Source organism: Leucoraja erinacea, unplaced genomic scaffold (genome assembly GCF_028641065.1).
Source record: "Leucoraja erinacea ecotype New England unplaced genomic scaffold, Leri_hhj_1 Leri_432S, whole genome shotgun sequence".
In the NCBI taxonomy this organism is placed as follows: domain Eukaryota; kingdom Metazoa; phylum Chordata; class Chondrichthyes; order Rajiformes; family Rajidae; genus Leucoraja; species Leucoraja erinaceus.
In genome coordinates, this window is record NW_026576333.1 from 79,663 (window position 1) to 107,148 (window position 27,486).

The 27,486-nt window shown below is 53.9% G+C and overlaps 1 protein-coding gene across 1 annotated transcript; it reads left to right on the forward strand.

The window, feature by feature from the left end:
- The first annotated feature begins 2,506 nt into the window (after positions 1-2,506).
- Positions 2,507-27,486, forward strand: LOC129693811 (E3 SUMO-protein ligase PIAS3-like). Its single transcript, XM_055630564.1, has 12 exons — positions 2,507-2,600; positions 6,617-7,070; positions 7,829-7,913; positions 9,260-9,310; positions 12,267-12,388; positions 13,912-14,072; positions 15,661-15,821; positions 19,254-19,387; positions 22,161-22,338; positions 24,041-24,180; positions 26,521-26,558; positions 26,701-27,486. Exons 1-12 carry the CDS (start codon positions 2,508-2,510, stop codon positions 27,061-27,063), a joined length of 1,980 nt encoding a protein of 659 aa, XP_055486539.1. The 5' UTR covers position 2,507; the 3' UTR covers positions 27,064-27,486.

The window sequence follows — 27,486 nt, forward strand, 5'->3', positions numbered from 1 at the left end:
CCAGCTAACAATGATCTATTCTACATTTTCCTTGGTCTCCATTCCGTGTGTCCTATTTTCACACCTTCGCACCTCTTATCTATGTATCTCCGCCTCCCCTGACAGCAGTCCGAAGAAGGGTCTTGACCCGAAAGTCACCCATCCCTTCTCTCCAGAGATGTTGCCTGTCCCGCTGAGTTACTCCTGCACTTTGTGTCTATCTCCCTCTCTATCTCTCCCTCACCATCTCCATCTCTTCATCTCTTTCTCTCCCCTCCATCTCATCTCTCCTCTCTATCTTTCTCCCTTCCCATCTAGCCCCCTCTCCCCCTCCATCTCTCCCCTCTCCCTCACCATCTCTCTCTCCCTTCCCATCTCCTTCTCTATCTTTCTCCCTTCCCATCTCTCTCCCTCTCCATCTCTCCCCCAATATCTCTCTCTCCCCATCTCCATCTCCTCTTCATCTCACACATCCATATCTCCCTTTCCCACCTCCATTTCTCTCCCCATCTTCCCCCTCCTGTCCACCTCTTTCCATAACTACCCCCCCCTCCCCATCTCTCTCTCTCCATCCCTCTCAATCTCCCCCTCTCCTTCTTTCTCTCCCCTTCATATCTCTTTCTCCATCTCTCTCTATCTCTCCATCTCTCTCTTCCCCCCATCTCCTTCTTTCTCTCTATTCTCCCCTTCATATCTCTCCCCTCCCTCACTATCCATATCTCCCTTTCCCCACTGCCACCCCCCCTCCATCTCTCCCCACCTGTCCATCTCTATTTCCATAACTACTCCCCCTCCCCCTCCTTCATCTCCTTCTCTCTCTCTCTCTCCATCTCCTTCTTTCTCTCCCCTTCATATCTCTTTCTCTCTTTCTCCTCTCTCTCTATCTCTCCCCCATCTCTCCCTCCTCTCTCCATAAACTACCTCCCCCTCCCCTTCTCCATCTCTCTCTCCACCTCTCCCCCTCTCCCCTTCCATCTCTCTCTCATCTCTCCTCTCTATCTTTCTCCCTTCCCATCTCTCCCTCTCCCCTATATCTCTCTCAATCCCTCTCTCCATCTCTCCCTCTCCCCCTCTCTCTACCCTCACCTCCATCTCTTCTCTTCATCCCCCCCTCCTGTCCATCCTCTCTCTACCATCTCTCCCCCTCTCTCCCCATCTCCTTCTCTCTCTCTCTCCTCCCCCTCCATCTCTCCCCTCCCCCTGCATTCTCCCCATCCATCTCCATCTCCTCCCCTCTCCCCATCTCCCCCTCTCCCCCCTTCATATCACTCTCCATCTCTCCCCCCATCTCCTTCTCTCCATCTTCTGTCTCATCTCTCCCTCTCTCCATCTCATCTCTGCATCTCCCCCTCCCTCTCTCTCATCTCTCTCTCCTTCACTCCATCTCGCCTCCCTATTTCCCGCCCAGAACCAACCGCCACCGCACGCGGCCCCGGCCCCACCTTGGTCACGTGCCACCAGCGCCCCGCCCCCCTCCCCACGCGACGCTGCCCCCACTCGACGACCGCGTCCCCCCTCCCCCACACACACACACATACGTCACCTATCGGTAGCGGGGCCCCCCCCCCACACGTGATCCGTGCCCACACACACACACACACAACGACAACGCCCATCCCCCCCACACACACACGTGACCCAACGACTGAGCGACAGCTCCTCCCCACACACGTGATCCGTGCCCCACACACCCAACGACAACTTCCCCCCCCACACACGTGATCACTGCCCCACCCATCTCCAACAACAACGTGTTTAAGAAGGAACTGCAGATGCTGGAAAATCGAAGGTACACAAAAAAACTGGAGAAACTCAGCGGGTGCAGCAGCATCTATGGAGCGAAGGAAATAGGCGACGTTTCGGGCCGAAACCCTTCTTCAGACCCAACAACAACGCCCCCCCCCCCCCCACACACGTGACCCAATGGCAGGGCGACCGCTCCCCGTCCCCCCCACACACGTGATCCGTGCCCCCACACACCCAACAACAACGACGCCCACCCCACACACGTGACCCAATGGCAGGGCGCGGGGCTCCCCTACCCCCCACACACGTGACCCAATGGCAGCGGGGCTCTACCCCCACACACGTGATCCGTGCCCCCACACACCCAACAACAACGACGCCCACCCCACACACGTGACCCAATGGCAGCGGGGCTCTACCCCCCACACACGTGATCCGTGCCCCCACACACCAACAACAACAACGCCCCCCCCACACACGTGACCCAATGGCAGCGGGGCTCTACCCCCCCACACGTGATCCGTGCCCCACACACCAAACAACAACAACGCCCACCCCACACACGTGACCCAATGGCACACACGTACCCCCCACACACGTGATCCGTGGCAGGGCGACAACGACGCCCCCCCCACACACGTGACCCAATGGCAGCGGGGCTCTACCCCCCACACACGTGATCCGTGCCCCCACACCCCACCCAACAACAACAACCCCCCCCCCCACACCACACACACGTGACCCAATGGCCCAGCGGACGCTCCCCCCCCCCCCCACACGTGATGAGGGCGTTGCGTGATGACGTGCGCGGGCGGGCCGGGCCGGACGGGAGGTCGCGGAGATGTCCGGAGATGGCGGATGGCGCGCAGCTGAAGGTTCGCTCGCACCGTCGCTGTGTCCGTGTCCGTGACCGTGTCCGTGTCTGTGTCTGTGTCTGTGGCGGAGGGAAGGGGAGGGACGGGGGTTGTTTTGATTCGGCGCGATTGGAAAGCTTGGCAGAGAGAAGTCCGAGCTCAGGCCCTCCCCCTTCCCTTCACTCCCTCCCTCACTCCCTCCCTCAGCCGAGTCAAGCCACAGGCCCGGTGGGTGGGAGGGGGAGGGGGGGGATGAGGGATAGAGAGGGGGAGGGTGGGAGGGAGAGAGGAAGAGGTGGCGAGAAGAGGAGGGGGAGGAAGAGGGAGGAGGAGAAAGGGAGGAGAGAGAGGAGGTGGGCGGGGAGAGGGAGAGAGAAGGAGGGAGAGAGGAGAAGGGAAAGTGAGAGGAGGAGGAGAGAAGGAAGAGAGAAGAGGTGGGAGGAGAGTCGAGAGAAGAGGGGGGGGAGAGAGAAGGGGCGAGGGAGGGAGAGAGAGAAGGAGGAGGGGAGAGAGAAGGGAGAGGGAGAGGGAGAGAGAGAGAGGGGGGGAGAGACAGACAGGGAAAGCGATGTAGAGAAAGATAGTGAGAGAGGGAGAGAGGGACACGGAGAGAGAGCAAGGCAGAGAGAAGGGGGGCTAGAGAGAGGGAGAGGGAGAGAGAGAGAGGGGGGGGGAGGAGAGGAGGAGGGAAAGTGAGGGAAGGGAGGAGAAGAGAAGAAGGAAGAGAGAGAAGAGTGGGAGGAGGAGGAGAGTCGAGAGAAGAGGAGGAGAGAGAGAGAGAGATGTGGGGGGGGGAGAAGGTGAGAAGAGGGGAGAGAAGGGAGGGGAGGGAGAGGAGAAAGGGGAGAGAAGGAAGGGGTGAGAGGTGGAGGGAGAAGAGAATAGAAGGGATGAGGGAGAAAGAAGGGCAGGGGAGGTGGGAGGAGGGAGAAAGGGGGAGGTGGCGAGAAGAGGGGAGAGGAGAGGGAGGAGAGAGGGAAGAGGGGGGGAGGAGAGAGAGGAGGAAAAGTGGAGGGAAGGGAGGAGGAGGAGAAGAGAAGGAGGGAGGGAGAAGAGGTGGAAGAGGGAGGGAGAGAGTGGAGGAGGTGGAGAGAGAGGGAGGATGAGAGAAGTGGAGGGAGGGGAGAGAGGGAGAGAGGAGGAGGGGGGAGGGAGGAAGAGGGAGAAGGAGAGGAGGAGGGAGATAGAGGAGGAGGGGAGAGGAGTGGGTTCTTGTTCTTCCAAAATATTCCAAATGGAAGTTAAACTGGAGGGGGAGAGTGAGGAGGAGCGTGGGGGGTGGGAGGGGGAGTGGAAATGGCAGGAGGAGGCAAGGAAGGAAGGAAAGAGGGATAGTGGAAGGAGGGTGGATAAGGAGGGAGGGGTGGCGGAAGGAAAGGTAAGAAGGAGGAGGAGGAGTGGAGGGGGAGGATGGGAAGAAGGAAGGGAGGGAGGGATGGGCAGGAGAAAAGATGGTGGAAGGGTGGAGAGAGGGATGGTGAAATGAAGAGGGAGGTAAGGAGGTTTAAATCAAAGGTAAACACGAAATGCTGGAGTAACTCAGCGGGTGAGGCAGCATCACTGGAGAAAAGGAATGGGCGACGTTCCGGGTCGAGACCCTTCTTCGACTCTATTCGTCACACATTCCTTCTCTCCAGAGATGCTGCCTGTCCCGCTGAGTTACTCCAGCTTTTTTGTGCCTATCTTCGGTTTAAACCAGCAACTGCAGTTCCTCCCTACACATTCAACATGGATACGCATAGGAATGAAATGCAGATGCTGGTTTAATCTGAAGATAGACATAAATGGAGAAAAGGAATGAGTGATGCTTCAGGTCTGGACCCTTCTCTAGACTGGGAGTCAGGACAGAGGGAGACTAAGAGCCAACATTGAACAAATCACACTTGAGGCTGGGACTATCTCAATGTTTACGAAATTGTTAGACAGGTCCATGGATAGGACAGGTTTGGAGGGATATGGGCAGGTGGGACTAGCGTAGCTGGGACATGTTGTCCGGTGTGGGCCCGTTGTTGGGGGAGTCCAGAACTAGGGGCCACACAGTTTAAGAATAAGAGGGTAAGCCATTTAGAACGGAGATGAGGAAACGCTTTCTTTCTCACACAGAGAGTTGTGAGTCTGTGGAATTCTCTGCCTCAGAGGAGGCCGGTTCTCTGGATACTTTCAAGAGAGAGCTGGATAGGGCTCTCAAAGATAGCGGAGTCAGGGGATATGGGGAGAAGGCAGGAACGGGGTACTAATTAGGGATAATCAGGCCTAATCCTGCACCTATTGTCTATTGACTATTGAGTGGGGAGGAGAAACTGGTCTCTGTGGCAGACTGGGCTGCAAACGCAACTCTCAGCCACTTCTTGTCATCTTGGGCAGAGCTGGTGCCATACCAAGCAGCGAAACATCCCAGTAGAATGCTTTTGACCGTGTATCTGTAGATGTTGGTAAAAACCTCCAACGTGTCCTTACAATTATTGTGTTCAGTTTTGGTCACCCTGTTAGAGGAAAGATGTTCACAAAACAGACTTTTTGACACTTTTTTTCCGCCTTCCATCACAGTGAGGAATGTGGAGGAGTCACTGTGGTGGATGTTCATGTTAAAATGTGTTTTGTGTGTTTTTATTTGTAAGACTGACATGGCAAATGAAATTCCTTGCATGTTGCAAAACATACTTGGCTAATAAAGTAATGTATTGTAAAAGCTGGAGTAAATCAGCGGGACGGGCAGCATCTCTGGAGAGAAGTGATGAGTGACATTTCGGGACGAGACCCTTCTTCAAACTTGACCTGAAACGTGGGGTGGGAGATTGCAACCTTCACGTGGTCCGTCCTGTTTCGACGAACGCAATCAACCCGCCATGCACAATCAAATAAGATCAAATAGAACAAGTTGTCCTACAACTTTAGGCTGTGCACGCCACACGCAAGAAGAAGAAGAAGACCTGAAACGTCACCCGTTCCTTCTCTCCAGAGATGCTGCCTGTCCCGCTGAGTTACTGCAGCATTATAGAAACATAGAAAATAGGTGCAGGAGGAGGCCATTCGGCCCTTCGAGCCAGCACCGCCATTCATTGTGATCATGGCTGATCGTCCTCAATCAATAACCCGTGCCTGCGTTCTCCCCATATCACTTGATTCCACTAGCCCCTAGAGCTCTATCTAACTCTCCCTTAAATCCATCCAGTGACTTGGCCTCCACTGCCCTCTGTGGCAGGGAATTCCACAAATTCACAACTCTCTGGGTGAAAACGTTTTTTCTCACCTCAGTCTTAAATGACCTCCCCTTTATTCTAAGTCTGTGTGGCCCCTGGTTCTGGACTCAGCCAACATTGGGAACATTTTTCCTGCATCTAGCTTGTCCAGTCCTTTTATAATTTTTTATGTTTCTATAAGATCCGCCCCCCCCTCATCCTTCTAAACTCCAGTGAATACAAGCCTAGTCTTTTCAATCTTTCCTTATATGACAGTCCCGCCATCAATCTCGTGAACCTATGCTGCACTGCCTGAATCACAAGGATGTCCTTCCTCAAATTAGGAGACCAAAACTGTACGCAATACTCCAGATGTGGTCTTACCAGAGCCCTATACAACTGCAGAAGAACCTCTCTACTCCTATACTGAAATCCTCTTGTTATGAAGGCCAACATTCCATTAGCTTTCTTCACTGCCTGCTGTACCTGCAAGCCAACTTTCAGTGACCGGTGTACAAGGACACCCAGGTCTCGCTGCACCTCCCCCTTACCTAACCTAACCCCATTGAGATAATAATCTGCCCCCTTGTTTTTGCCGCCAAAGTGGATAACCTCACATTTATCTATATTATACTGCATCTGCCACACATCTGCCCACTCACTCAACCTGTCCAGGTCACCCTGCGACCTCCTAACATCCTCTAAGTTGTAGCCTCAATCACAAGGATGTCCTTCCTCAAATTAGGAGAGCAAAACTGTACACAATACTCCAGGCGTGGTCTTACCATTTTGTGTCTAGGATTTAACCAATTCCTTTCCGCACAATCACGCTGCATTGTTGTGCATTCTCTGTTGCAGCACATGGTGTTGTGCTTTAGAGTGTCGGAGCTGCAAGTGCTGCTGGGTTTCTCGGGACGCAACAAGAGCGGCCGCAAGCACGAGCTGTTGACCAAAGTGCTGTACATGCTGAGGACGGGCTGCAGTCCCGGCGTGCAGATGAAAATCAAGGAGCTGTACAGGCGACGCTTCCCCCGCAAGAGCCACACCGCTGCCATGGAGATGCCGCTGCAGGCCGCGGCGGGGCTGCCCCCCTCCAGCGGGGCGGGCCTGTCCCTGGCCGGCCCGTCCCCCCAGCTGCACTACAGCGCCGCCTCCGCTCTGCTCTCGCCGCTGCTCGCCCCCCTCGGCCTGCTCGCCCCCAAGCGTGAGATCGACCTGCAGCACCTCTCCCCGCCCGTGCACCCGGACGTCAAGATGCGCAGGCTGCCCTTCTACGACATCTACGACGAGCTGACCAAGCCGACAACGCTGGGTAAGACAGCGCGCGTTCTCCTCCTCCTCCGCCATCTTCCCCTCCCTCCTCCGCCATCTTCCCCTCCCTCCTCCGCCATCTTCCCCTCCCTCCTCCACCATCTTCCCCTCCCTCCTCCGCCATCTTCCCCATCTCCTCCGCCATCTTCCTCTCCCTCCTCCGCCATCTTCCCCTCCCTCCTCCGCCATCTTCCCCTCCCTCCTCCGCCATCTTCCCCTCCCTCCTCCGCCATCTTCCCCATCTCCTCCGCCATCTCCTCTCCTCTCCCTCCTCCGCCATCTTCCCCTCCCTCCTCCGCCATCTTCCCCTCCCTCCTCCGATACTTCTCCTCCCTCATCCGCCATCTTCCCCTCCCTCCTCCGCCATCTTCCCTATCTCCTCCGCCATCTTCCCCTCCCTCCTCTGCCCCAAAGTCAGGCGACGAGATCACCATCGGTGGCAGAATTAGTATTTAAGAAGGAACTGCAGATGCTGGAAAATTGAAGGTAGACAACAATGCTGGAGAAACTCAGCGGGTGAGGCAGCATCTATGGAGTGAAGGAAATGGGCGACGTTTCGGCCCGAAACGTTGCCTATTTCCTTCGCTCCATAGATGCTGCTGTACCCGCTGAGTTTCTCCAGCACTTTTGTCTACTGTCCAGAATCAGTACCGCGTCTCTGCTTTCTCCCCATATCCCTTGATTCCGTTAGCCTTAAACCAGCGTTTGCCGTTCCTTCCTCCACATTCCCTCTGCTGTGAATCTCTGCTTCCTTCGCAGCCTCGAACACCGGGCAGCGTTTCGAGGAGGCTGTCGTCATGTTTGCGTTAACGCCGCAGCAGGTGCAGCAGATCTGCTCGTCCAGGTAAGACCTGGACTGTTCTGGGTTTGAACGTCAAGTGTAACGTTGGCCAGATCTTACCCAATCAATCGATCAAACTTTCCGAATTGTCATTCAGAAACACATCAGTAAATGCAATTCTAAACGTGAAATGTTGTTGCGTCTGGCTCCCCGTGCAACACAAAAATAACAGAAGGATAAAATGGATAAAAAAATAAAATAGATGATGGTGGCGTCCCATTACACGGCATTCAAGAGTCTGACCGGTATGGACAGAAGGCAGGTACAGGATACTGAGTTGGATGATCAGCCATGATCACATTGAATGGCGGTGCAGGCTCGAAGGACTCCTGCACCTATTTTCTATGTTTTTATGGTTTAATTGGCCGCTATAAATAGCCTCTAGTGTGGAGGTGAGTAGCGGAAACATTCATTGGGTGAATGATAACAAATGGGAGTAAATTATAACATGGTCTCACGGCGCCAGAGACCCAGGTTCCATCCTGACCTCCGGTCCTCTCCCTGTGGAGTCTGCACGTTCTCCAGGGGTATATGTGTGTATGTATATATGTGTGTGTGTGTGTATATATATATATATATATATGTGTGTGTGTGTGTATATGTATATATATATATATGTGTGTGTATATATATATGTTTGTGTATATATATGTGTATGTATATATATATATGTATGTATGCGTGTGTGTGTATATATACACACACACACGCACACACACAGTACAAAACAATATACCTGTGATGCTTTCAGAATTAGATGTATTCCACAAATATTTTGTGTGGTCACACACGTGACCTGGAATGGGCCTACATTTGGGGAAACGATAACAATAAAGGGGTACGAGTTCATTCCAAGAGTTCATTCTCCCCGAGTTTGCCCTGATTCGAACGCGGAGATTTACGGTAATGGCCGCTCGTCGGTACGCGGGGCTCTCGTGGACATTTTTTCAACATGTTGAAAAGTCTTCCCGAGCTTTCCTGCCGTTAGCGAGTCTTCCCGAGTACCTGCCGTTAGCGTTGCGAGCCGCTAAGAGACGTCCCCGAGCTCCGACGTACCCGCTACGTCCATTCTCCGTGCTTACCACGAGTTTGATTTTTTTTTTAAACTTGGGAGAGCTCTTGGAATGAGCTCGTACACTGGTACAGGGCCATTACTGTGCTTGCTGAATGATTGGATAATGTTATTCCCTTACCATGTATCTACGCACTAAATGGCTCGATTGTAATTGTGTGTAATCTTTCCGCTGACTGCTTAGCACGCAACAGAAGCTTTACGCTGTACGTGACAATAAACTAAACTACCAAGAACGTGAGTGAGTGACTGTTAAAACCCTTTGCTTTCTTTTCAGAGACCTGTTACTGGGAGCGAAAGGTGATCACACCATCCAGGTACAGCTACGGTAAGAAGGGCCGAATGGCAGGTTCAGCTGCGGCAAGAAGCTGACTGTTACCGGGGGTTGCTGCCGCACTCCGTTCCCAGCAGAGTTCTGGCTCAGTTAGTAACCACAGGCCATTCGGCCCCATTGTTGTGCCGTGCTTTCCCCTCGTTTCTAGAGACATAGACCCGATACAGTGTGGAAACAGGCCCAGCTTGACAATAGACAATAATAGGTGCAGGAGTAGGCCATCGAGATTAATAGCAAGTGTAGTTCTGTACTTGTCAAGATCTTACGAGCTTATGTTTGCAAAGGTTGCCTTTGGACAACTTCAAAGCGTCAGAGATACAGCACGGAAAAGCCTCGTGCTGTATCTCTGAAGCCTCAGAGATACAGCACGGAAACAGGCCCTTTGGCCCACAGAGTCCACACCCCCCAGCAATCCCCGCACATTAACACTATCAATAGACAATAGGTGCAGGAGTAGGCCATTCGGCCCTTGGAGCTAGCAGCACCATTCAATGTGATCATGGCTGATCATCCCCAATCAGTACCCTGTTCCAGCCTTCTCCCCATATCCCCTGACTCCGCTATCTTTGAGAGCCCCATCTAGCTCTCTCTTGAAAGTATCCAGAGAACCGGCCTCCACCGCCCTCTGAGGCAGAGAATTCCACAGACTCTTAAGGGGTTGGACAGGCTAGATGCAGGAAGATTGTTCCCGATGTTGGGGAAGTCCAGGACAAGGGTCACAGCTTAAGGATAAGGTGGAAATCCTTTAAAACCGAGATGAGGAGAACTTTTTTCACACAGAGAGTGGTGAGTCTCTGGAACTCTCTGCCACAGAGGGTAGTTGAGGCCAGTTCATTGGCTATATTTAAGAGGGAGTTAGATGTGGCCCTTTGGCCAAGGGGATCAGAGGGTCATGGAGATCCCCAGGCAGGTACGGGATACTGAGTTGGATGATGACTCCATGATCATTTGAATGGCATCTGCTCAGGCTTGAAGGGCCGAATGGCCTACTCCTGCACCTAATTTCTATGTTTCTCTATGTTTCTATGACTCACAACTCTCTGTGTGAGAAAAAAAGTGTTTCCTCGTCTCCGTTCTAAATGGCTTACCCCTTATTCTTAAACTGTGTGTGGCCCCTGCTTCTGGACTCCACCAACATCGGGCCCACGCCAGCCAACATGTCTCAGCTACGCTAGTCCCACCTGCCCGCGTTTGGCCCATGTCCCTCCAAACCTGTCCTATCCATGTACCTGTCCAACCATTTCGTAAACATTGAGATAGTCCCAGCCTCAAGTGTGATTTGTTCAATGTTTAAGAAGGAACTGCAGATGCTGGAAAATCGAAGGTACACAAAAAAGCTGGAGAAACTCAGCGGGTGCAGCAGCATCTATGGAGCGAAGGAAATAGGCAACGTTTCGGCCCGAAACGTTGCCTATTTCCTTCGCTCCATAGATGCTGCTGCACCCGCTGAGTTTCTCCAGCTGATTTGTTCAATGTTGGCTCATGGGTTGAGGACTAGTCAAGGGAAGAGAGTATTGTCATGCGTCTCAGATAAGACAATGAAATTCTTGCTTTGCTTCAGCACAACAGTATTGTAGGCATAAATACAGAACAGATCAGTGTGTCCATATACCATAGAATATATATATATATATACACACACATCAATAAACAGATAAAGTACAATAGGCTGTTATAGTTCAGAGTTTGTTTGTTGTCGAGTTTAATAGACTGATGGCTGTGGGAAAGAAGCTGTTCCTGAACCTGGATGTTGCAGATTTCAGGCTCCTGTACCTTCTACCTGATGGCAGCGGGGAGACGAGTGTGTGGCCAGGATGGTGTGGGTCCTTGATAATGCTGGCAGCCTTTTTGAGGCAGCGACTGCGATAGATCCCCTAATAGCTACTTCCCCACAGCCATCAGGCTATTAAACCTGGCTCGGACAAAACTCTGATTATTAATAACCCATTATCTGTTATTTGCACTTGATCAGTTTATTTATTCATGTGTGTATATGAATACAGCGGGACTCCTGACGGGCACCCGAAAAAGGGACCATCATCACCCCGATCCTGGCAAAACTCTCTCCACTGGCTCCCTGTGCGGTTCCGTATAAACTTCAAGATCCTCCTCCATGTCTACAAAGCCCTCAATGGGCTGGCTCTGCCCCCACCTACATAAAAAGTCTTCTCACCCACCACTCCACCTCCAGGCCCCTCAGATCGGCCGACTTGGGGCTGCTGAATACCCCACGGTCTAGGCATAAGCTCAGGGGCGACCGACCGCATCTTTGCAGTTGCAGCCCCTAGACTGTGGAACAGCAGCATCCCCCTTCCCATCAGAACATCCCCACTCTTTTAAGTCAAGACTAAAGACTTATCTATACTCCCAAGCCTTTCCTGACGTCCTGAGTGAGGGCTACATGTATATATGTATGGAGTTTGTTTTGTTGTGCTATTCTTATAACAAATGTAAAGCACTTTGGCCAACGAGAGTTGTTTTTTAAAGTTGCTATGTAAATAAATGTGACTTGACTTGACTATATATGTATATTATAGTATATGGCCACACTGATCTGTTTTGTAGTCAATGCCTACTATGTTCTGTGTGCTGAAGCAAAGCAAGAATTTCATTGTCCTATACAGGGACACATGACAATAAACACTTGAACGTGAACTAGATCCCCTCGATGGTGGGGAGGTCAGATAGACTCGGCTTGTACTCGCTAGAATTTAGGAGATTGAGGGGGGATCTTATAGAAACTTACAAAATTCTTAAGGGGTTGGACAGGCTAGATGCAGGAAGATTGTTCCCGATGTTGGGGAAGTCCAGGACATCTTTTTGCAGCCTTTTCCTCTCCTGGACTGCGGTGTCAGCAACGGACTAGGTTCCGTCACTAGACTGGGCCGCTGAGGATTCCAGTACACTGTCGTTGCTGCTTTACTTACACTTTGATCCGCTTGCTCCGAAGGTTCTGCTTGTGTGAGACCAGCTGCCCGCAGGAAGATTATTTCCCTCCCAATTTGTTCGTGAAAGTCAACAGGAAGCTCTGCCCTTTGCCGGTAAGTGCCCCCGAAAACATCATATACGGATAGATCTACATCTCCGAATACAGATTTGAAAAATTCTCTTTTAAGGGGCCTTCTCTTCTATTTCTACTTTCCACTTTCTCTCTTCCTTTTTTTTATTTTTTATATACACACTTCACGTTTTTCTACTCTCTACCATCTATTTTTCCACTTTTTCCCCCTTTCTATTGTTTTCTTTTTCTTGTCCTGCTTACTTCCTTCTTATAACATAAAACTAGAGGTTGTACATAGAATGGATTACGGCATTACATAGTTGGCACCTAAAATTAGGTGCCACTGTACTGTTTTGTGCTGTATTAACTTCTAATAAAATAAACAAAAAAAAAAAAAAAAAAAAGAGAGAATATCGTTGCCTCTTCCCCCTGCAGCGTGAGTGGTGCAGCGGTAGAGTTTCTGCTGGAGTCCCGGGTTCAATCCCGACTACGGGCGCTGTCTGTGTGGAGTTTGCACGTTCTCCCCGTGACCCCTGTGGGTTTTCTCCGAGATCTTCGGCTTCTAGTACTCGCTAGAATTTAGAAGATTAGGGGGGGATCTTATAGAAACTTACAAAATTCTTAAGGGGTTTGTAAAAAGCCTTGATTGCTACACAAAGTCTTTTACTAATAGTTTATTATAAGCACTACATACATACTATGCACTAGCTGTCCGTGGTCATCACTGGAGCTAGAGAGCGAGCTGGAGGTGGGGACACCACAATTATACGAGAGACAATGGGGAGTGGTTAGTAGTGGTGAGGTCACTATGTTAAAGGAACATGCACTGATCTACATCCCTCCTCTTGGAAACAAAAGCATGGCAATACACAGAGCGACCACGGCTCATACGCTAGGATTACACAACCGCACCGGGAATAGTTAATCGTGTCATAATACAGCTAAGCGAGCTACCGTAACGGACAGGCTTGACCAACCGCCCAGAGCGGGTGCGCGACCTGCATTCCCCCTCAACCGCAGGAGCAGCAGGGACAGAGGTGGGAGAGCTGGGCGATCTTCCTGCATCTAGCCTGCACTGATCTACAGGGTTGGACAGGCTAGATGCAGGAAGATTATTCCCGATGTTGGGGAAGTCCAGAAAAAAGGGGCCACACACATAGTTTAAGGATAAGAGGGAAGTCTTTTAGGACCGAGATGAGAAAATCGTTTTTTACACAGAGAGTGGTGAATCTGTGGAACTCTCTGCCACAGAGAGTAGTCGAGGCCACAGTTCATTGGCTATATTTAAGAGGGAGTTAGATGTGGCCCTTGTGGCTAAGGGGATCAGGGGGTATGGAGAGACGGCAGGTACGGGATACTGAGTTGGATGATCAGCCATGATCATATTGAATGGCGGTGCAGGCTCGAAGGGCCGAATGGCCTACTCCTGCACCTGATTTCTATGTTTCTATGCTTTCAAGAATCTAATCTGAATCTGAATCTAAGCTGCCCCAAGCGGAAAATCAGGTGCTGTTCCTCCTATCCCGGCCTAGGACAGAAAGGTCCATGCGGGAATGGGAGGGGGAGTTAAAATGTCCAGCAACCGGGAGATCAGGCAGGTTGAGGCGGGCTGGACGGGAGAATGATGATGTAAACTCCACTGGGGCTGATGGTTTTTTTTGTCTCTCTGCCTCTCTTCTAGTCAAGGAGAAGCTGACCGCCGACCCCGACAGTGAGATCGCCACAACAAGTTTACGAGTGTCGCTTATCTGCCCCGTGGGTGATTTTTGCAATCGTCCGCTTACCCCCCCCCCCCCCCCCCTCCCCCGGCTTTGTGTCATCCACAAACTTGGAGATGTTGCATTTAATTCCATCGTCTAAATCGTATATAGATTTAGTGCACCCCACTAGTCACTGCTTGCATGGAGACAAGGGGGGAGGTAAAGCGACAAGTGCGGTTACAAGGGAAAGTACCGGAGGAGCGGGGTGGTTTGGGTGGGAAGGGACGAATTGACATGTGAACTAAAGTTGCTTTCTTTGGGTGGGAAGGCGAAAGTACAAATTGGTGAGGATTTCACTATAGGAGTAAAGAGGTTCTTCTGCAGTTGTACAGGGCTCTGGTGAGACCACACCTGGAGTATTGTGTGCAGTTTTGGTCTCCTAATTTGAGGAAGGACATTCTTGCTATTGAGGGAGCCCAGCGTAGGTTCACCAGGTTAATTCCCGGGATGGCGGGACTGTCATATGCTGAGAGAATGGAGCGGCTGTGGGCTTGTACACTCTGTGGAGTTTAGAAGGACGAGAGGGGATCTCATTGAAACACATAAGATTGTTAAGGGTTTGGACACGCTAGAGGCAGGAAACATGTTCCCGATGTTGGGCGAGTCCAGAACCAGAGGCCACACACAGCCTTAGAATAAATGGGAGGCCATTTAAGACTGAGGTGAGAAAAAACCTTTTTCACCCAGAGAGTTGTGAATTTGTGGAATTCCCTGCCACAGGGCAGTGGAGGCCAAATCACTGGATAGATTTAAGAGATAGAGCTCTAGGGGCTAGTGGAGTCAAGGGATGGATATATATGTGTGTGTATATATATATAATATTATATATATATATACATAATATATATATACATACATACACACACACACATATATATACACACACACACACACACATATATACACACACACACACGCACACATATATATATATATTTATATATATTTATATTTACTTATACATATAACCAATTAACTGGCCACAGCTACCCTCTCTGCCACAGAAGGTAGTTGAGGCCACAGTTCATTGGCTATATTTAAGAGGGAGTTAGATGTGGCTAAAGGGATCAGGGGGTATGGAGAGAAGGCAGGGATGGGATACGGAGTTGGATGATCAGCCATGATCATATTGAATGGCGGTGTTGGCTCGAAGGGCCGAATGGCCTACTCCTGCACCTATTTTCTATGTTTAGAAACATAGAAACATAGAAATTAGGTGCAGGAGTAGGCCATTCGGCCCTTCGAGCCTGCACCGCCATTCAATATGATCATGGCTGATCGTCCCCAATCAATGATATTGATATGATATGGTTTCTATGATATGGGGAGAAGGCAGGCACGGGTTATTGATTGGGGATGAACAGCCATGATCATAGTGAATGGCGGTGCTGGCTCAAAGGGCCGAATGGCCTCTACTCCTGCACCTATTGTCTACGTTTCTATGACCAGGGAGTTGTGGAGGGAGCGGTCTCTGCGGAAGGGGGAGGAGATGGGAAGATGGTGGGATCCCGTCGGAGGTGGGGGGGGGATAATGTCGGGAGGATTACCTGTGCTCTGACGGACGGTGGGTTCTGTGTCCACAGCTGGGGAAGACGCGCCTCCACGTGCCGTGCCGAGCGCTGACCTGCACGCACCTGCAGTGCTTCGACGCCGCGCTCTACCTGCAGATGAACGAGAAGAAGCCCACCTGGGTCTGCCCCGTGTGTGACAAGAAGGCACCCTACGACAGCCTGATCATCGACGGGTGGGGAGAGTGTGTGTGTGTGTGTGTGTGTGTGGGGCACCCCCTTCTTCTTGCGTATGGCGTGCAGGATAACCTGTTCTACTAGATTGTGCACGCCGGGTCGATTGCATTCCTCGATACAGGGTGGCCATGTGAAGGTTGCAATCTTCCCACCCCAGTGTCACCCCCTGCCCCCAATAGACAACAACCCCCCCCTTGATATTATTTTAATATTATTCCTTTTACCCAATCCCCGCCCTGTCCACTCTCACATAGCCCCCAAATCTAAATGGTGGCCGATTGGGAAAGGGGGGAGATGCAGCGAGACCTGGGTGTCATGGTACACCAGTCATTGAAGGTAGGCATGCAGGTGCAGCAGGCAGTAAAGAAAGCGAATGGTATGTTAGCTTTCATTGCAAAAGGATTTGAGTATAGGAGCAGAGAGGTTCTACTGCAGTTGTACAGGGTCTTGGTGAGACCACACCTGGAGTATTGCGTACAGTTTTGGGCTCCAAATCTGAGGAAGGACATTATTGCCATAGAGGGAGTGCAGAGACGGTTCACCAGACTGATTCCTGGGATGTCAGGACTGTCTTATGAAGAAGAAAGACTGGATAGACTTGGTTTATACTCTCTAGAATTTAGAAGATTGAGAGGGGATCTTATAGAAACCTACAAAATTCTTAAGGGGTTGGACAGGCTAGATGCAGGAAGATTGCTCCCGATGTTGGGGAAGTCCAGGACAAGGGGTCACAGCTTAAGGATAAGGGGGAAATCCTTTAAAACCGAGATGAGGAGAACCTTTTTCACACAGAGAGTGGTGAATCTCTGGAACTCTCTGCCACAGAGGGTAGTTGAGGCCACACAGTTCATTGGCTATATTTAAGAGGGAGTTAGATGTGGCCCTTGTGGCTAAGGGGATCAGGGGGGTATGGAGAGAAGGCAGGTACGGGATACTGAGTTGGATGATCAGCCATGATCATATTGAATGGCGGTGCAGGCTCGAAGGGCCGAATGGCCTACTCCTGCACCTAATTTCTATGTTCCCACCCCTGTGTCACCCCCTGCACTCAATAGACAACAACCCCCCCTTGATATTATTTTAATATTATTCCTTTTACCCCACCCCCGCCCTGTCCACTCTCACATAGCCCCCAACTCACATATATATATATATATATACACACACTGAACTTTTTTCTCTCGTTCATTATATTGTTTGCAGTGTACTAGAAACATAGACAATAGGTGCAGGAGTAGGCCATTCGGCCCTTCGAGCCAGCACCGCCACTCAATGTGATCATGGCTGAGCATCCTCAATCAGTACCCCGTTCCCGCCTTCTCCCCCTGACTCCGCTATTTTTAAGAGCCCCATCTAGCTCTCTCTTTGAAAGCATCCAGAGAACCGGCCTCTGAGGCAGATAATTCCACAGACTCACCACTCTCTGTGAGAAAAAGTGTTTCCTCGTCTCCGTTCTAAATGGCTCACCCCTTATTCTTAAACTGTGTGTGTGTGTGTGTGGCCCCTGGTTCTGGACTCCCCCAACATCGGGAACATGTTTCCTGCCTCTAGTGTGTCCAAGCCCTTAACAATCTTATATGTTTCAATGAGATGCCCTCTCATCCTTCTAAACTCCACAGAGTGTACAAGCTCAGCTGCTCCAACCTCTCAGCATATGACAGTCCCGTCGTCCCGGGAATTAACCTGGTGAACCTACGCTGGGCTCCCTCAATAGCAAGAATGTCCTTCCTCAATTTACTTGTCCAGGACAACCCCCTTCTCTTGCCCGCCAGTAGACACAGAATGCTGGAGTAACTCAGCGGGACAGGCGGCATCCCTGGAGAGAAGGAATGGGCGAAGTTTCAGGTCGAGACCCTTCTTCAGACTTGACTTGTCGCTTTACTTCCCCCCCCCTTGACTCCATCCAAGGGCCCAAGCCGTCGTTCCAGGTGCGGCAGAGATTCACCTGCATCTCCTCCAACCTCATCTATTGCATCCGCTGCTCTAGGTGTCAGCTGCTCTACATCGGTTAGACCAAGCGCAGGCTCGGCAATCGTTTCGCCCAACACCTCCGCTCGGTCCGCAATAACCAACCCGATCTCCCGGTGGCTCAGCACTTCAACTCCCCCTCCCCCTCCCATTCCCAATCCCACCTTTCTCTCCTGGACCGCCTCCGTGGCAAGAGTGAGTCCCACCACAAATTGGAGGAGCAGCACGTCATATTTTGCTTGGGTAGTTTACACCCCAGCGGTATGAACATTGACCTCCAATTTCAGGTAGTCCCTGCTTTCTCCTTCTTTCCCCTCCCCTTCCCAGCTCTCCCACTGTCTCCGCCTCTTCCTTTCTTCTTCCCGCCCCCCACATCAGTCTGAAGAAGGGTCTTGACCCGAAACGTCGCCTATTCCTTCGTTCCATAGATGCTGCCTCACCCGCGGAGTTTCTCTAGCATTTTTATCTACCTTCTTCAGACCTGCCTACACGTTGTGGAGTGGACCCTCCCCGCACTGTGACACCCCCTCCCCTCTCCGCCCCCCCTCCCACGTTGGGACCTCCACCTCCGCCTCTCTCTGCGACAAGGACAGTCTGAGGGTCACCAATGAAGTAGATAATAGCTCAGGATCTCCCTCTGGTGGCGGGACGATGGTTCAGTCATGGAATCATAGACAATAGGTGCAGGAGTAGAGGCCATTCGGCCCTTTGAGCCTGCGCCACCATTCAATATGATCATGGCTGATCATCCACCTCAGTATAGAAACATAGAAATTAGGTGCAGGAGTAGGCCATTCGGCCCTTCGAGCCTGCACCGCCATTCAATATGATCATGGATGATCATCCAACTCAGTATAGAAACATAGAAAATAGGTGCAGGAGTAGAGGCCATTCGGCCCTTCGAGCCTGCACCGCCATTCAATATGATCATGGCTGATCATCCAACTCAGTATCCCATCCCTGCCTTCACTCCATCCCTTTAGCCACAAGGGCCACATCTAACTCCCTCTTAAATATAGCCAATGAACTGTGGCCTCAACTACCCTCTGTGGCAGTCAACTACCCTCTGTGGCAGGCGAGACCCTTTCCTGTACTACCCTGTACCTGCCTTCTCTCCATGCCCCAGTCGCCCGATAACAGCGGGGAAGAAACTTGCGTTACACTGTTATTACATATAAAAACTTATTACACTGTACCTGGTAGAAAACAATTCACCATTGCCCCCTCCCCGCCCCCCTCGCTTGCTGAGTTCCTGGGCTCCCTCCACCAGCCGATCCCATCGACGGGTGTCAGGGGTTATGGGGGGGGAGAAGGCAGGAGAATGGGGTAGCAGGGAGAGATAGATCTGCTCCGATCACTTATGTCCTGCTCTTCCACTGTCCTCCATCGCTCCTTCCCACCCCCCCCCCTCCATGCCTTTCCCTCCTCCCTCTCCCTCCCTCCCTTCCTCTCCCCATCCCCAGGCTCTTCATGGAGATCCTCAACCTGTGCACGCACTGCGACGAGATCCTGTTCAAGGAGGACGGCTCCTGGAGCCCGATGCAGCCCAAGAGGGTGAAGCAGGAGCCGCTGTGGTCCTCGTACAGCGGCGCTGACGGTGAGGGGGTCCCCCACGCTCGCCCGTGCCCAAGGGGGGAATGTCTGCGGGCGGGGAGGAGAGGCTGTGGGTGGAGAGAGAGGGTGGGGGGCAGAGGGGGAGAGACTGAGGAGAGAGGGTGGGGAGAGAGAGGGGACAGGGGGGAGGGGGGAGAGAGAGAGGGGGAGAGACGGGACAGAGGGCGGATGGGGAGAGGAGGGGAGGGGGGGCAGTGAGGAGGAGGCGTAGATGAGGGACGGGAGGGGAGAAGGAGGGAGAGAGGAACAGAGAGGGGGGGGGAGAGGGGGAAGAGCGGGGGGAGAGACGGGGGGAGAGGGGAAGAGGGGGAGAGACAGAGGGGGGAGAGAGGAGAGAGGGGGGGGTGAGAGGTGAGGAGAGGGGGAAGAGAGGGGGAGGGGGAGAGATGAGAGAGAGAGAGGGTGGAGAGAGGAGGGGAGAGGGGGGAGAGGGACGGAAGAGAGGGAGGAGAGAGGAGAGGAGAGGGCGGGATGGGGAGAGGGGGGAGAGGGGCGGTGAGGAGGAGGGTAGATGGACGGGAGGAGAAGAAGGAGGGAGAGAGAGGACAGAGAGGGGGGGAGAGGAAGAGGGGGGGGGGAGAGGACAGAGGGGGAGGGAGGGAGAGGGGGTGGGGGGGAGAGAAGGTGGAGGGAGGGGAGGAGAGGGGAGAGGGGTGGGAAGAGACAGAAGGGAGGGAGGAGGGGGAGGGGAGAGAGGGTGTAGGGAGGGGAGAGAGGGGGAGAGAGGGAGAGGGGGAGAGAGGGAGAGGGAGGGAGAGGGAGGGGGGGGAGAGAGGGACTGAGGAGAGAGAGGGTGGGGAGGGAGGGGGAGGGGGGAGGAGAGGGGGAGGGGGAAAGAGGGAAGAGAGGGCGGGGGCGGAGAGGGAGGGGAGAGGAGGGGGAGGAGAGAGGGAGAGTAGAGGGAGAGGGAGGGAAGAGGAGGGAGAGAGAGACAGGGGGAGAGGAGAGGAGGGAGAGGGGGGAGAGAGAGGGAGAGAGGGGGAGAGGAGGGAGAGGGGGCGAGAAAGGGAGGAAGAGGGGAAGAGAGGGGGAAGAAGGGGGAGAGGGGAGAGAGTGGGGGAGAGGGAGAGGGAAGGGGAGAGAGAGGAGAGGGAGAGGGAAAGGGAGAGAGGAGAGGGGAGGGGGGGGGGAGGGAGAGAGGGAGAGAGGAGAGGGAGAGGGGGGGAGAGAGGGGGAGGAGGCAGAGAGAGAGGGGAGGAGGAGGAGGGAGAGAGAGAGGTGAGGAGGGGCTGGAGAGAGGGGGGAGGAGGAGGGAGAGGAGACAGAGGGGGGGGAGGAGAGGGAGAGAGAGGGGGGGGAGGGAGGAGAGGAGGAGAGAGAGGGGGGAGGGAGGGAAGAGGAAGGAGGAGAGGGAGGAGGGAGGGAGAGGAGGAGAGAGAGAGGGGGAGGGGGAGAGAGGGGAGGAGAGGGGAGGGGAGAGGAGAGGGGAGGGGGGGGGAGGAGGGGGGGGGGGGGGGGGAGGAGGGGAGGGGAGGGGAGAGGGGAGGAGAGGGGAGGAGAGAGGAGAGGGGAGAGAGGGGAGGGGAGGGGGAAGAGAAGGGGAGGAGGGAGGGGGGAGAGAAGTTGGCAGAGGGAGGAGGGGAGGGGTAGAGGAGAGAGAGGGGGGGAGAGAGAGGGGGAGGGAGGGGAGGAGAGGGGGAGGGGGAGAGGGTAAGGAGGGGGGAGGGGAGAGAGGGGAGGGCAGGGAGGAAGGGGACAGGGGGAGAGACTGGGCGGAGGGGGGGAGGGAAGGAGGGGAGGAAAGGGAGAGAGGGTCCAGGAGGGAGGGGGAGGGAGAAGGAGGGGGAGAGAGGACAGAGAGGGGGGGAGAAGAGGAGGGGAGAGAGGGGGAGAGAGAGGGGGAGGAAGGAGGGAGAGAGAGGGAGGGGAGACAGGGCAGGGAGGAAGTGGGGAGAGGAGGAGGGGGAAGGGGGAGGAGAGAGGGGAGAAAAGGGGGTAGAGGGTGAGAGAGGAGAGGGGGGGAGGGAAGAGGGGAGAGAGGGGGGGAGGGGGAGAGAGGGGTGAGGGAGGGAGGGAGGGGAAGGAGAGGGAGAGGGGTGGGGAAGAGACAGAAGGGAGGGGGGAGAGGTGGGGAGAGAGGAGGTTGGAGGGAGGGCGAGGGGGGGTGAGGGAGAGAGAGGGAGAGAGGGGAGGGGGAGAGGTGAGAGAGGGGCAGAAGAGAGGGGGAGGGGGAGAGAGAGAGGAGGGGAGAGAGTGGGGCAGCGGGAGAGAGAGAGATGAGAGGGAAGAGAGAGAGAGAGAGACGGGGAAGAGAGGGGGAGAGAGGGGGACGAAGAGGGGGCGGATGGGGAGGAGGGGAGGGGGCGGGTGAGGAGGAGCAGAAGATGGACGGAGAGGGAAGAAGGAGGGAGAGAGAAGAGAGGGGGAGAGAGAGAGGGAGTAGAGAGAGGGAAGGGACGGGAAGAGAGGGAGGGAAGAGGGAGGGACGTGGTGGGGGGGGAGAGACAGAAGGGAGGGGGCGGTGGGGAGAGAGGGGTGTAGGGAGGGAGAGGGGGAAGAGGGAGAGAGGAGAGGGAGGGGGGGGGGGAGAGACGGGAGAGAGCGGGTGGAGAGAGAAGGTGGAGGGAGGGAGGGGAAGAGAGGGAGAGGGGTGGGAAGAGACAGCAGGGAGGGGGGCGGTGGGGAGAGAGGGTGTAGGGGAGGGGGAAGAGGGAGAGAGAGGAGAGGGGGGTAGAGGTGAGTGAGGGGCAGAAGGTTATATCACAGTCCAGTACGTGAGTGGGATGACGTGGGTTTGTGTTGCCCTGTCCCTGCAGCAGGCGGCGCTGCGGTCCAGGACCCGTTCTCCCGCAGGAGGTGCTGCGCCCAGCGCGGTAGTTCCACGGCCGAGGTGATTGACCTCACGCTGGACAGCTCCTCGGACGAGGAGGAGCCCCCCGTCAAGAGGCACTGCCACGTGGTGACGTCCACGCACCTGGCCTCCGTCAACAAGCAGTGAGTCCGCCTTCGCCTTCGCCGTCGCTCCGCTCCCGCGCCCTCCAGTACTCCCCCACACGCCCTCCACTACTCCCCCTCGTATTTTGCTTGGGCAGTCTACACCCCAGCAGTATGAACATTGACTTCTCCAATTTCAGGTAGTCCCTGCTTCCTCCCTCCTTCCCCTCCCCTTCCCAGCTCCCTCACTGTCTCCGCCTCTTCCTTTCTTCTTCCCGTCCCCCACATCAGTCTGAAGAAGGGTCTCGACCCGAAACGTCGCTCCATAGATGCTGCCTCACCCACGGAGTTTCTCTAGCATTTTTTATCTACCTTCTTCAGACCTGCTCTCTTTGCCTACACGTTGTGGAGTGGACCCTCCCCCACTGTGACACCCCCACCACTCCTCGCCCCCCTCCGCCCCACCCCCCCCCCCACCCCCCCCCCCCCCCCCACCCCCCCCCCCACCCCACCACCGCCCACTACCCCCCCACACACCCTCCACTACTCCCCCACACACACCCTCCACTACTCCCCCACACACACCCTCCACTACTCCCCACACACACCCTCCGTACTCTCCACACTACTCCACTACCCACACGTCCTCCACTACTCCCCCACTCCTCCTACTCCCCCGCACACCCTCCACTACTCCCCCCACACGCCCCTCCACTACTCCCCCACACACCCTCCACTACTCCCCACAACACTACTCCCACACACACCCTACAACTACTCCCCCACACACACCCTCCACTACTCCCCTCCACTACTCCCCTACACTACTCCCCCACACACCCTCCACTACTCCCCCACACACACCCTCCACTACTCCCCCACACGTCCTCCACTACTCCCCCACACACCCTCCACTACTCCCCCACACGCCCTCCACATACTCCCCACACACACCCTCCACTACTCCCCCACACACACCCTCCACTACTCCCCACACGTCCTCCACTACTCCCCACACACACCCTCCACTACTCCCCACACGCCCGCCACTACTCCCACCACCACCTCCACTACTCCCCACACACCTCCACTACTCCCCCACAGGCCAACCTCCACTACTCTCACACACCCTCCACTACTCCCCCACACACAACCCTACACTACTCCCCACACACCTCCAGTACTCCCCCACACACACCTCCACTACTCCCCCACACACACCCTCCCCTACTACCCCACACACCACCCTCACTATCCCCCACACACCTCCAGTACTCCCCCACACACACCCTCCACTACTCCCCCACCACACCCTCCACTACTCCCCCACACACACCCTCCACTACTCCCCACACGCCGCCCTCCACTACTCCCCCACACACCCTCCACTACTCCCCCACACACACACCCCACTACTCCCCAACACACACACCCTCCACTACTACCCCCCCACACACCCTCCCACTACTCCCCCACACACCCTCAGTACCCCCCACACGCCCTCCACTACTTCCCACACACACACCCTCCACTACTCCCCCACCACCCCGCCCTCCACTACTCCCCCCCCCCCCCCCCAAGCCAATTAACCTACAAACCCGCACGTCTTTGGAGTGTGGGAGGAAAACGAAGATCTCGGAGAAAACCCACGCAGGTCACGGGGAGAACGTGCAAACTCCGCACCGTAGTCGGGATGGAACGCGGGGGGTCTCCGTGACGGCAACACTAAAATAAATGATGTTAACCCCGCCATTTCCCGCAGGTTCCTCAGCCTCCACCAGCTGCCTCCGGCCCACCAGAGCCCGGCATCCACCGCCGTCTCCACCGACTACCTGCCCTCGCTCTCCATCCCGGAGTATCAGCTCTCCTATCACATGCCTCCGCTGCCCTCAGACTTCCAAGGTAATCCTTACGCTCCTGAAAATGTTCATTTAAAAGATAGACAAAGTACAAATTCTTAAGACCATACAAAGCTATAATTTAACGCCTGACGGGTGTGGACTGGGAGACACAGAGGCAACAGTTTCACGTCTGTATCTCCAGCAGCACACACAAAGAAATACCAGAACACACGAGTTTATATACCTACGGAAATAAAACCAATTACAAGTACAAAAAACATCATCCACCGCCAAATATGGAGTTGTTTTTCACTCTTTGCCAAAAGTCAGTCTCCCCAATGGAATCCTCTGGGCCCCTTCTTATCTGATTAACCTCTTCAACTTACATAAAAAACCTTGCAAGAGAGCTGCGAACTTTTCACCTTAAATTAAAAAAAACCCTTGTCACAATGGAAGTTGTCCATATCCCATCGTGCATTACAATTGGCCTTTTACAACAGGAAAGCTTAAATGTGACAACAATCAATTAATAACTAACTCTTTCACTCCCGCCTCCAACGCTCCTCGCCCCCCCTGGCCTCGACGCTTAGGGCGCTCAGATTCGACTCGGATTCAATTTAATTGTCATTGTCAGTGTACAGTAAAGAGACAACGAAATGCATTTAGCATCTCCCTGGAAGCGCGACATAGCAAACGATTTGAATAAATAATAATAAGTGTCCGGGGGGGGGTGGTGGTGGTTGGCAGTCACCGAGGTACGTTGTTGAGTAGAGTGACAGCCGCCGGAAAGAAGCTGTTCCTCGACCTGCTGGTTCGGCAACGGAGAGACCTGTAGCGCCTCCTGGATGGTAGGAGGGTAAACAGTCCATGGTTGGGGTGAGAGCAGTCCTTGGCGATGCTGAGCGCCCTCCGCAGACAGCGCTTGCTTTGGACAGACTCAATGGAGGGGAGCGTGGAACCGGTGATGCGTTGGGCAATTTTCACCACCCTCTGCAATGCCTTCCGGTCGGAGACAGAGCAGTTGCCATACCATACTGTGATGCAGTTGGTAAGGATGCTCTCGATGGTGCAGCGGTAGAAGTTCACCAGGATCTGAGGAGACCGATGGACCTTCTTCAGTCTCCTCAGGAAGAAGAGAGACGCTGATGAGCCTTTCTTGATCAGAGTAGAGGTATTGTGGGTCCAAGAGAGGTCATCAGAGATGTTGACTCCCAGGAACCTGAAGCTAGAAACACGTTCCACCTCCGTCCCGTTAATGTGGATGGGGGTGTGCGTGCCGCCTCTGGACTTCCTGAAGTCTACAATGAGACTACAATACCGGGTCCAAGTCTCCTCCTAATTTGAGGAAGGACATTCTTGCTATTGAGGGAGCCCAGCGTAGGTTCACCAGGTTAATTCTCGGGATGGCAATTGGAGCAAAGAGATCCTTCTGCAGTTGCACAGAGCCCTAGTGAGACCACACCTGGAGTTTAAGAAGGAACTGCAGATGCTGGAAAATCGAAGGTAGACAAAAATGCTGGAGAAACTCAGCGGGTGCAGCAGCATCTATGGAGCGAAGGAAATAGGCGACGTTTCGGGCCAAAATCTTTCCTTTCCTTCGCTCCATAGATGCTGCTGCACCCGCTGAGTTTCTCCAGCACTTTTGTCCACACCTAGAGTATTGTGTGCAGTTTTGGTCCCCCTAATTTGAGGAAGGACAGTCTTGCTATTGAGGGAGTGCAGCGTAGGTTCACCAGGTTAATTCCCGGGATGGCGGGACTGTCATATGCTGAAAGAATGGAGCATCTGGCCTTGTATAAACTGGAATTTAGACGGATGAGAGGGGATCTAATTGAAACATATAAGTTTAATAAGGGATTGGACACACTAGTGGCAGGAAACATGTTCCCGATGTTGGGGGAGTCCAGAACCAGGGGCCACAGATTAAATGGGTAAGCCATTTAGAACGGAGATGATGAAACACTTTTTCATCATCTCCGAGAATCCTCTGCCTCAGAGGGCGGTGGAGGCCGGTTCTCTGGATGCTTTCAAGAGAGAGCTAGATAGGGCTCTTAAAGATAGCGGAGTCAGGGGAGAGAAGGCAGGAACGGGGTACTGATTGGGGATGATCAGCCATTGAATGGCGGTGCTGGCTCGAAGGACCGAATGGCCTACTCCTGCACCTATTGTCTATTGTCTATTGGGACGACTGAGAGGGGATCTGAGCCCCCCCGTGGTTAATGTTATCCTGGCCTTCGTACCCTGCCCACCTTCCTGCTCATTGGGTATCCTTGCCTCATCTATGCTGTCTGTGTGAGCGTGCGTGCATGTGTGTGCGTGTAGAGATACTCTAGAATCTGACTGACCCTCCCTCTCTCTCCCCCCTCCCCTCTCTCAATCCCCCCCTCTCTCTCTCACTCAGGTTTGGACTTATTTTCCTTCCTTCAAGTGGACAACCAGGTATGTGTGTCATTTAATTTATTTCCAGTATATCGGCCATTTGCATGTTAGCCTCCGACCCTTTTCCTGCACATCTAACCCTGTCAGGATTTAACCTGAAGGAGGCTGGACCTGTGTGACTGTGTGACTCTGTGACCCGCAGAACCAGCGCTCGGTGATCAGCAGCAGCTCGGATGAGCTGGACCCCATGCACGCTTCGCTCAGCCACTTCTTCCCCTTCACCTCATCGCCCCAGTACCTGGAGCCCTTGCTGAGCCCAGCCCGCACCATGCACGGGAGCGCAGGACGGGAGCAGCAGCAGCAGTGGCGCTGGCGGTGGTGGCGGTGGAGGCGGCATCATCTCCGGCAGCATCGCCCGCGACAACGGCCCCGCCACTCACACCGAGACCGGAGCTACAGCGGCCAACATACTCGATGTCATCTCCTTAGACTAATGGGACTGTCCAACAGAGAGCAGACACGCACGCTCACACACACACGCGCACACACGCACACACACACATAAGCACACACATATACGCTCACACACACGCACACACACATACACACACGCACACGCACACACACATACACGCTCACACACACACTCATACACACACACACGCACACACACACATACACACGCACGCGCACACGCACGCACACACATACACGCTCACGCACACTCATACACACAAACACACACACACACGCTCACACTCATACACACACACACACACGCACGCACATGCACGCAAACTCACGCACACAAACTCCCACTCCCACGCAAACACACATACACACGTATGCGCACACACTCACTCGCGCACTCACACACACGCACGCATACACGTACGCACACACATACACTCACACACGCACACGCACACACACATACACTCAGACACGCACACATACACACAGACACACACACACACGCTCACACATA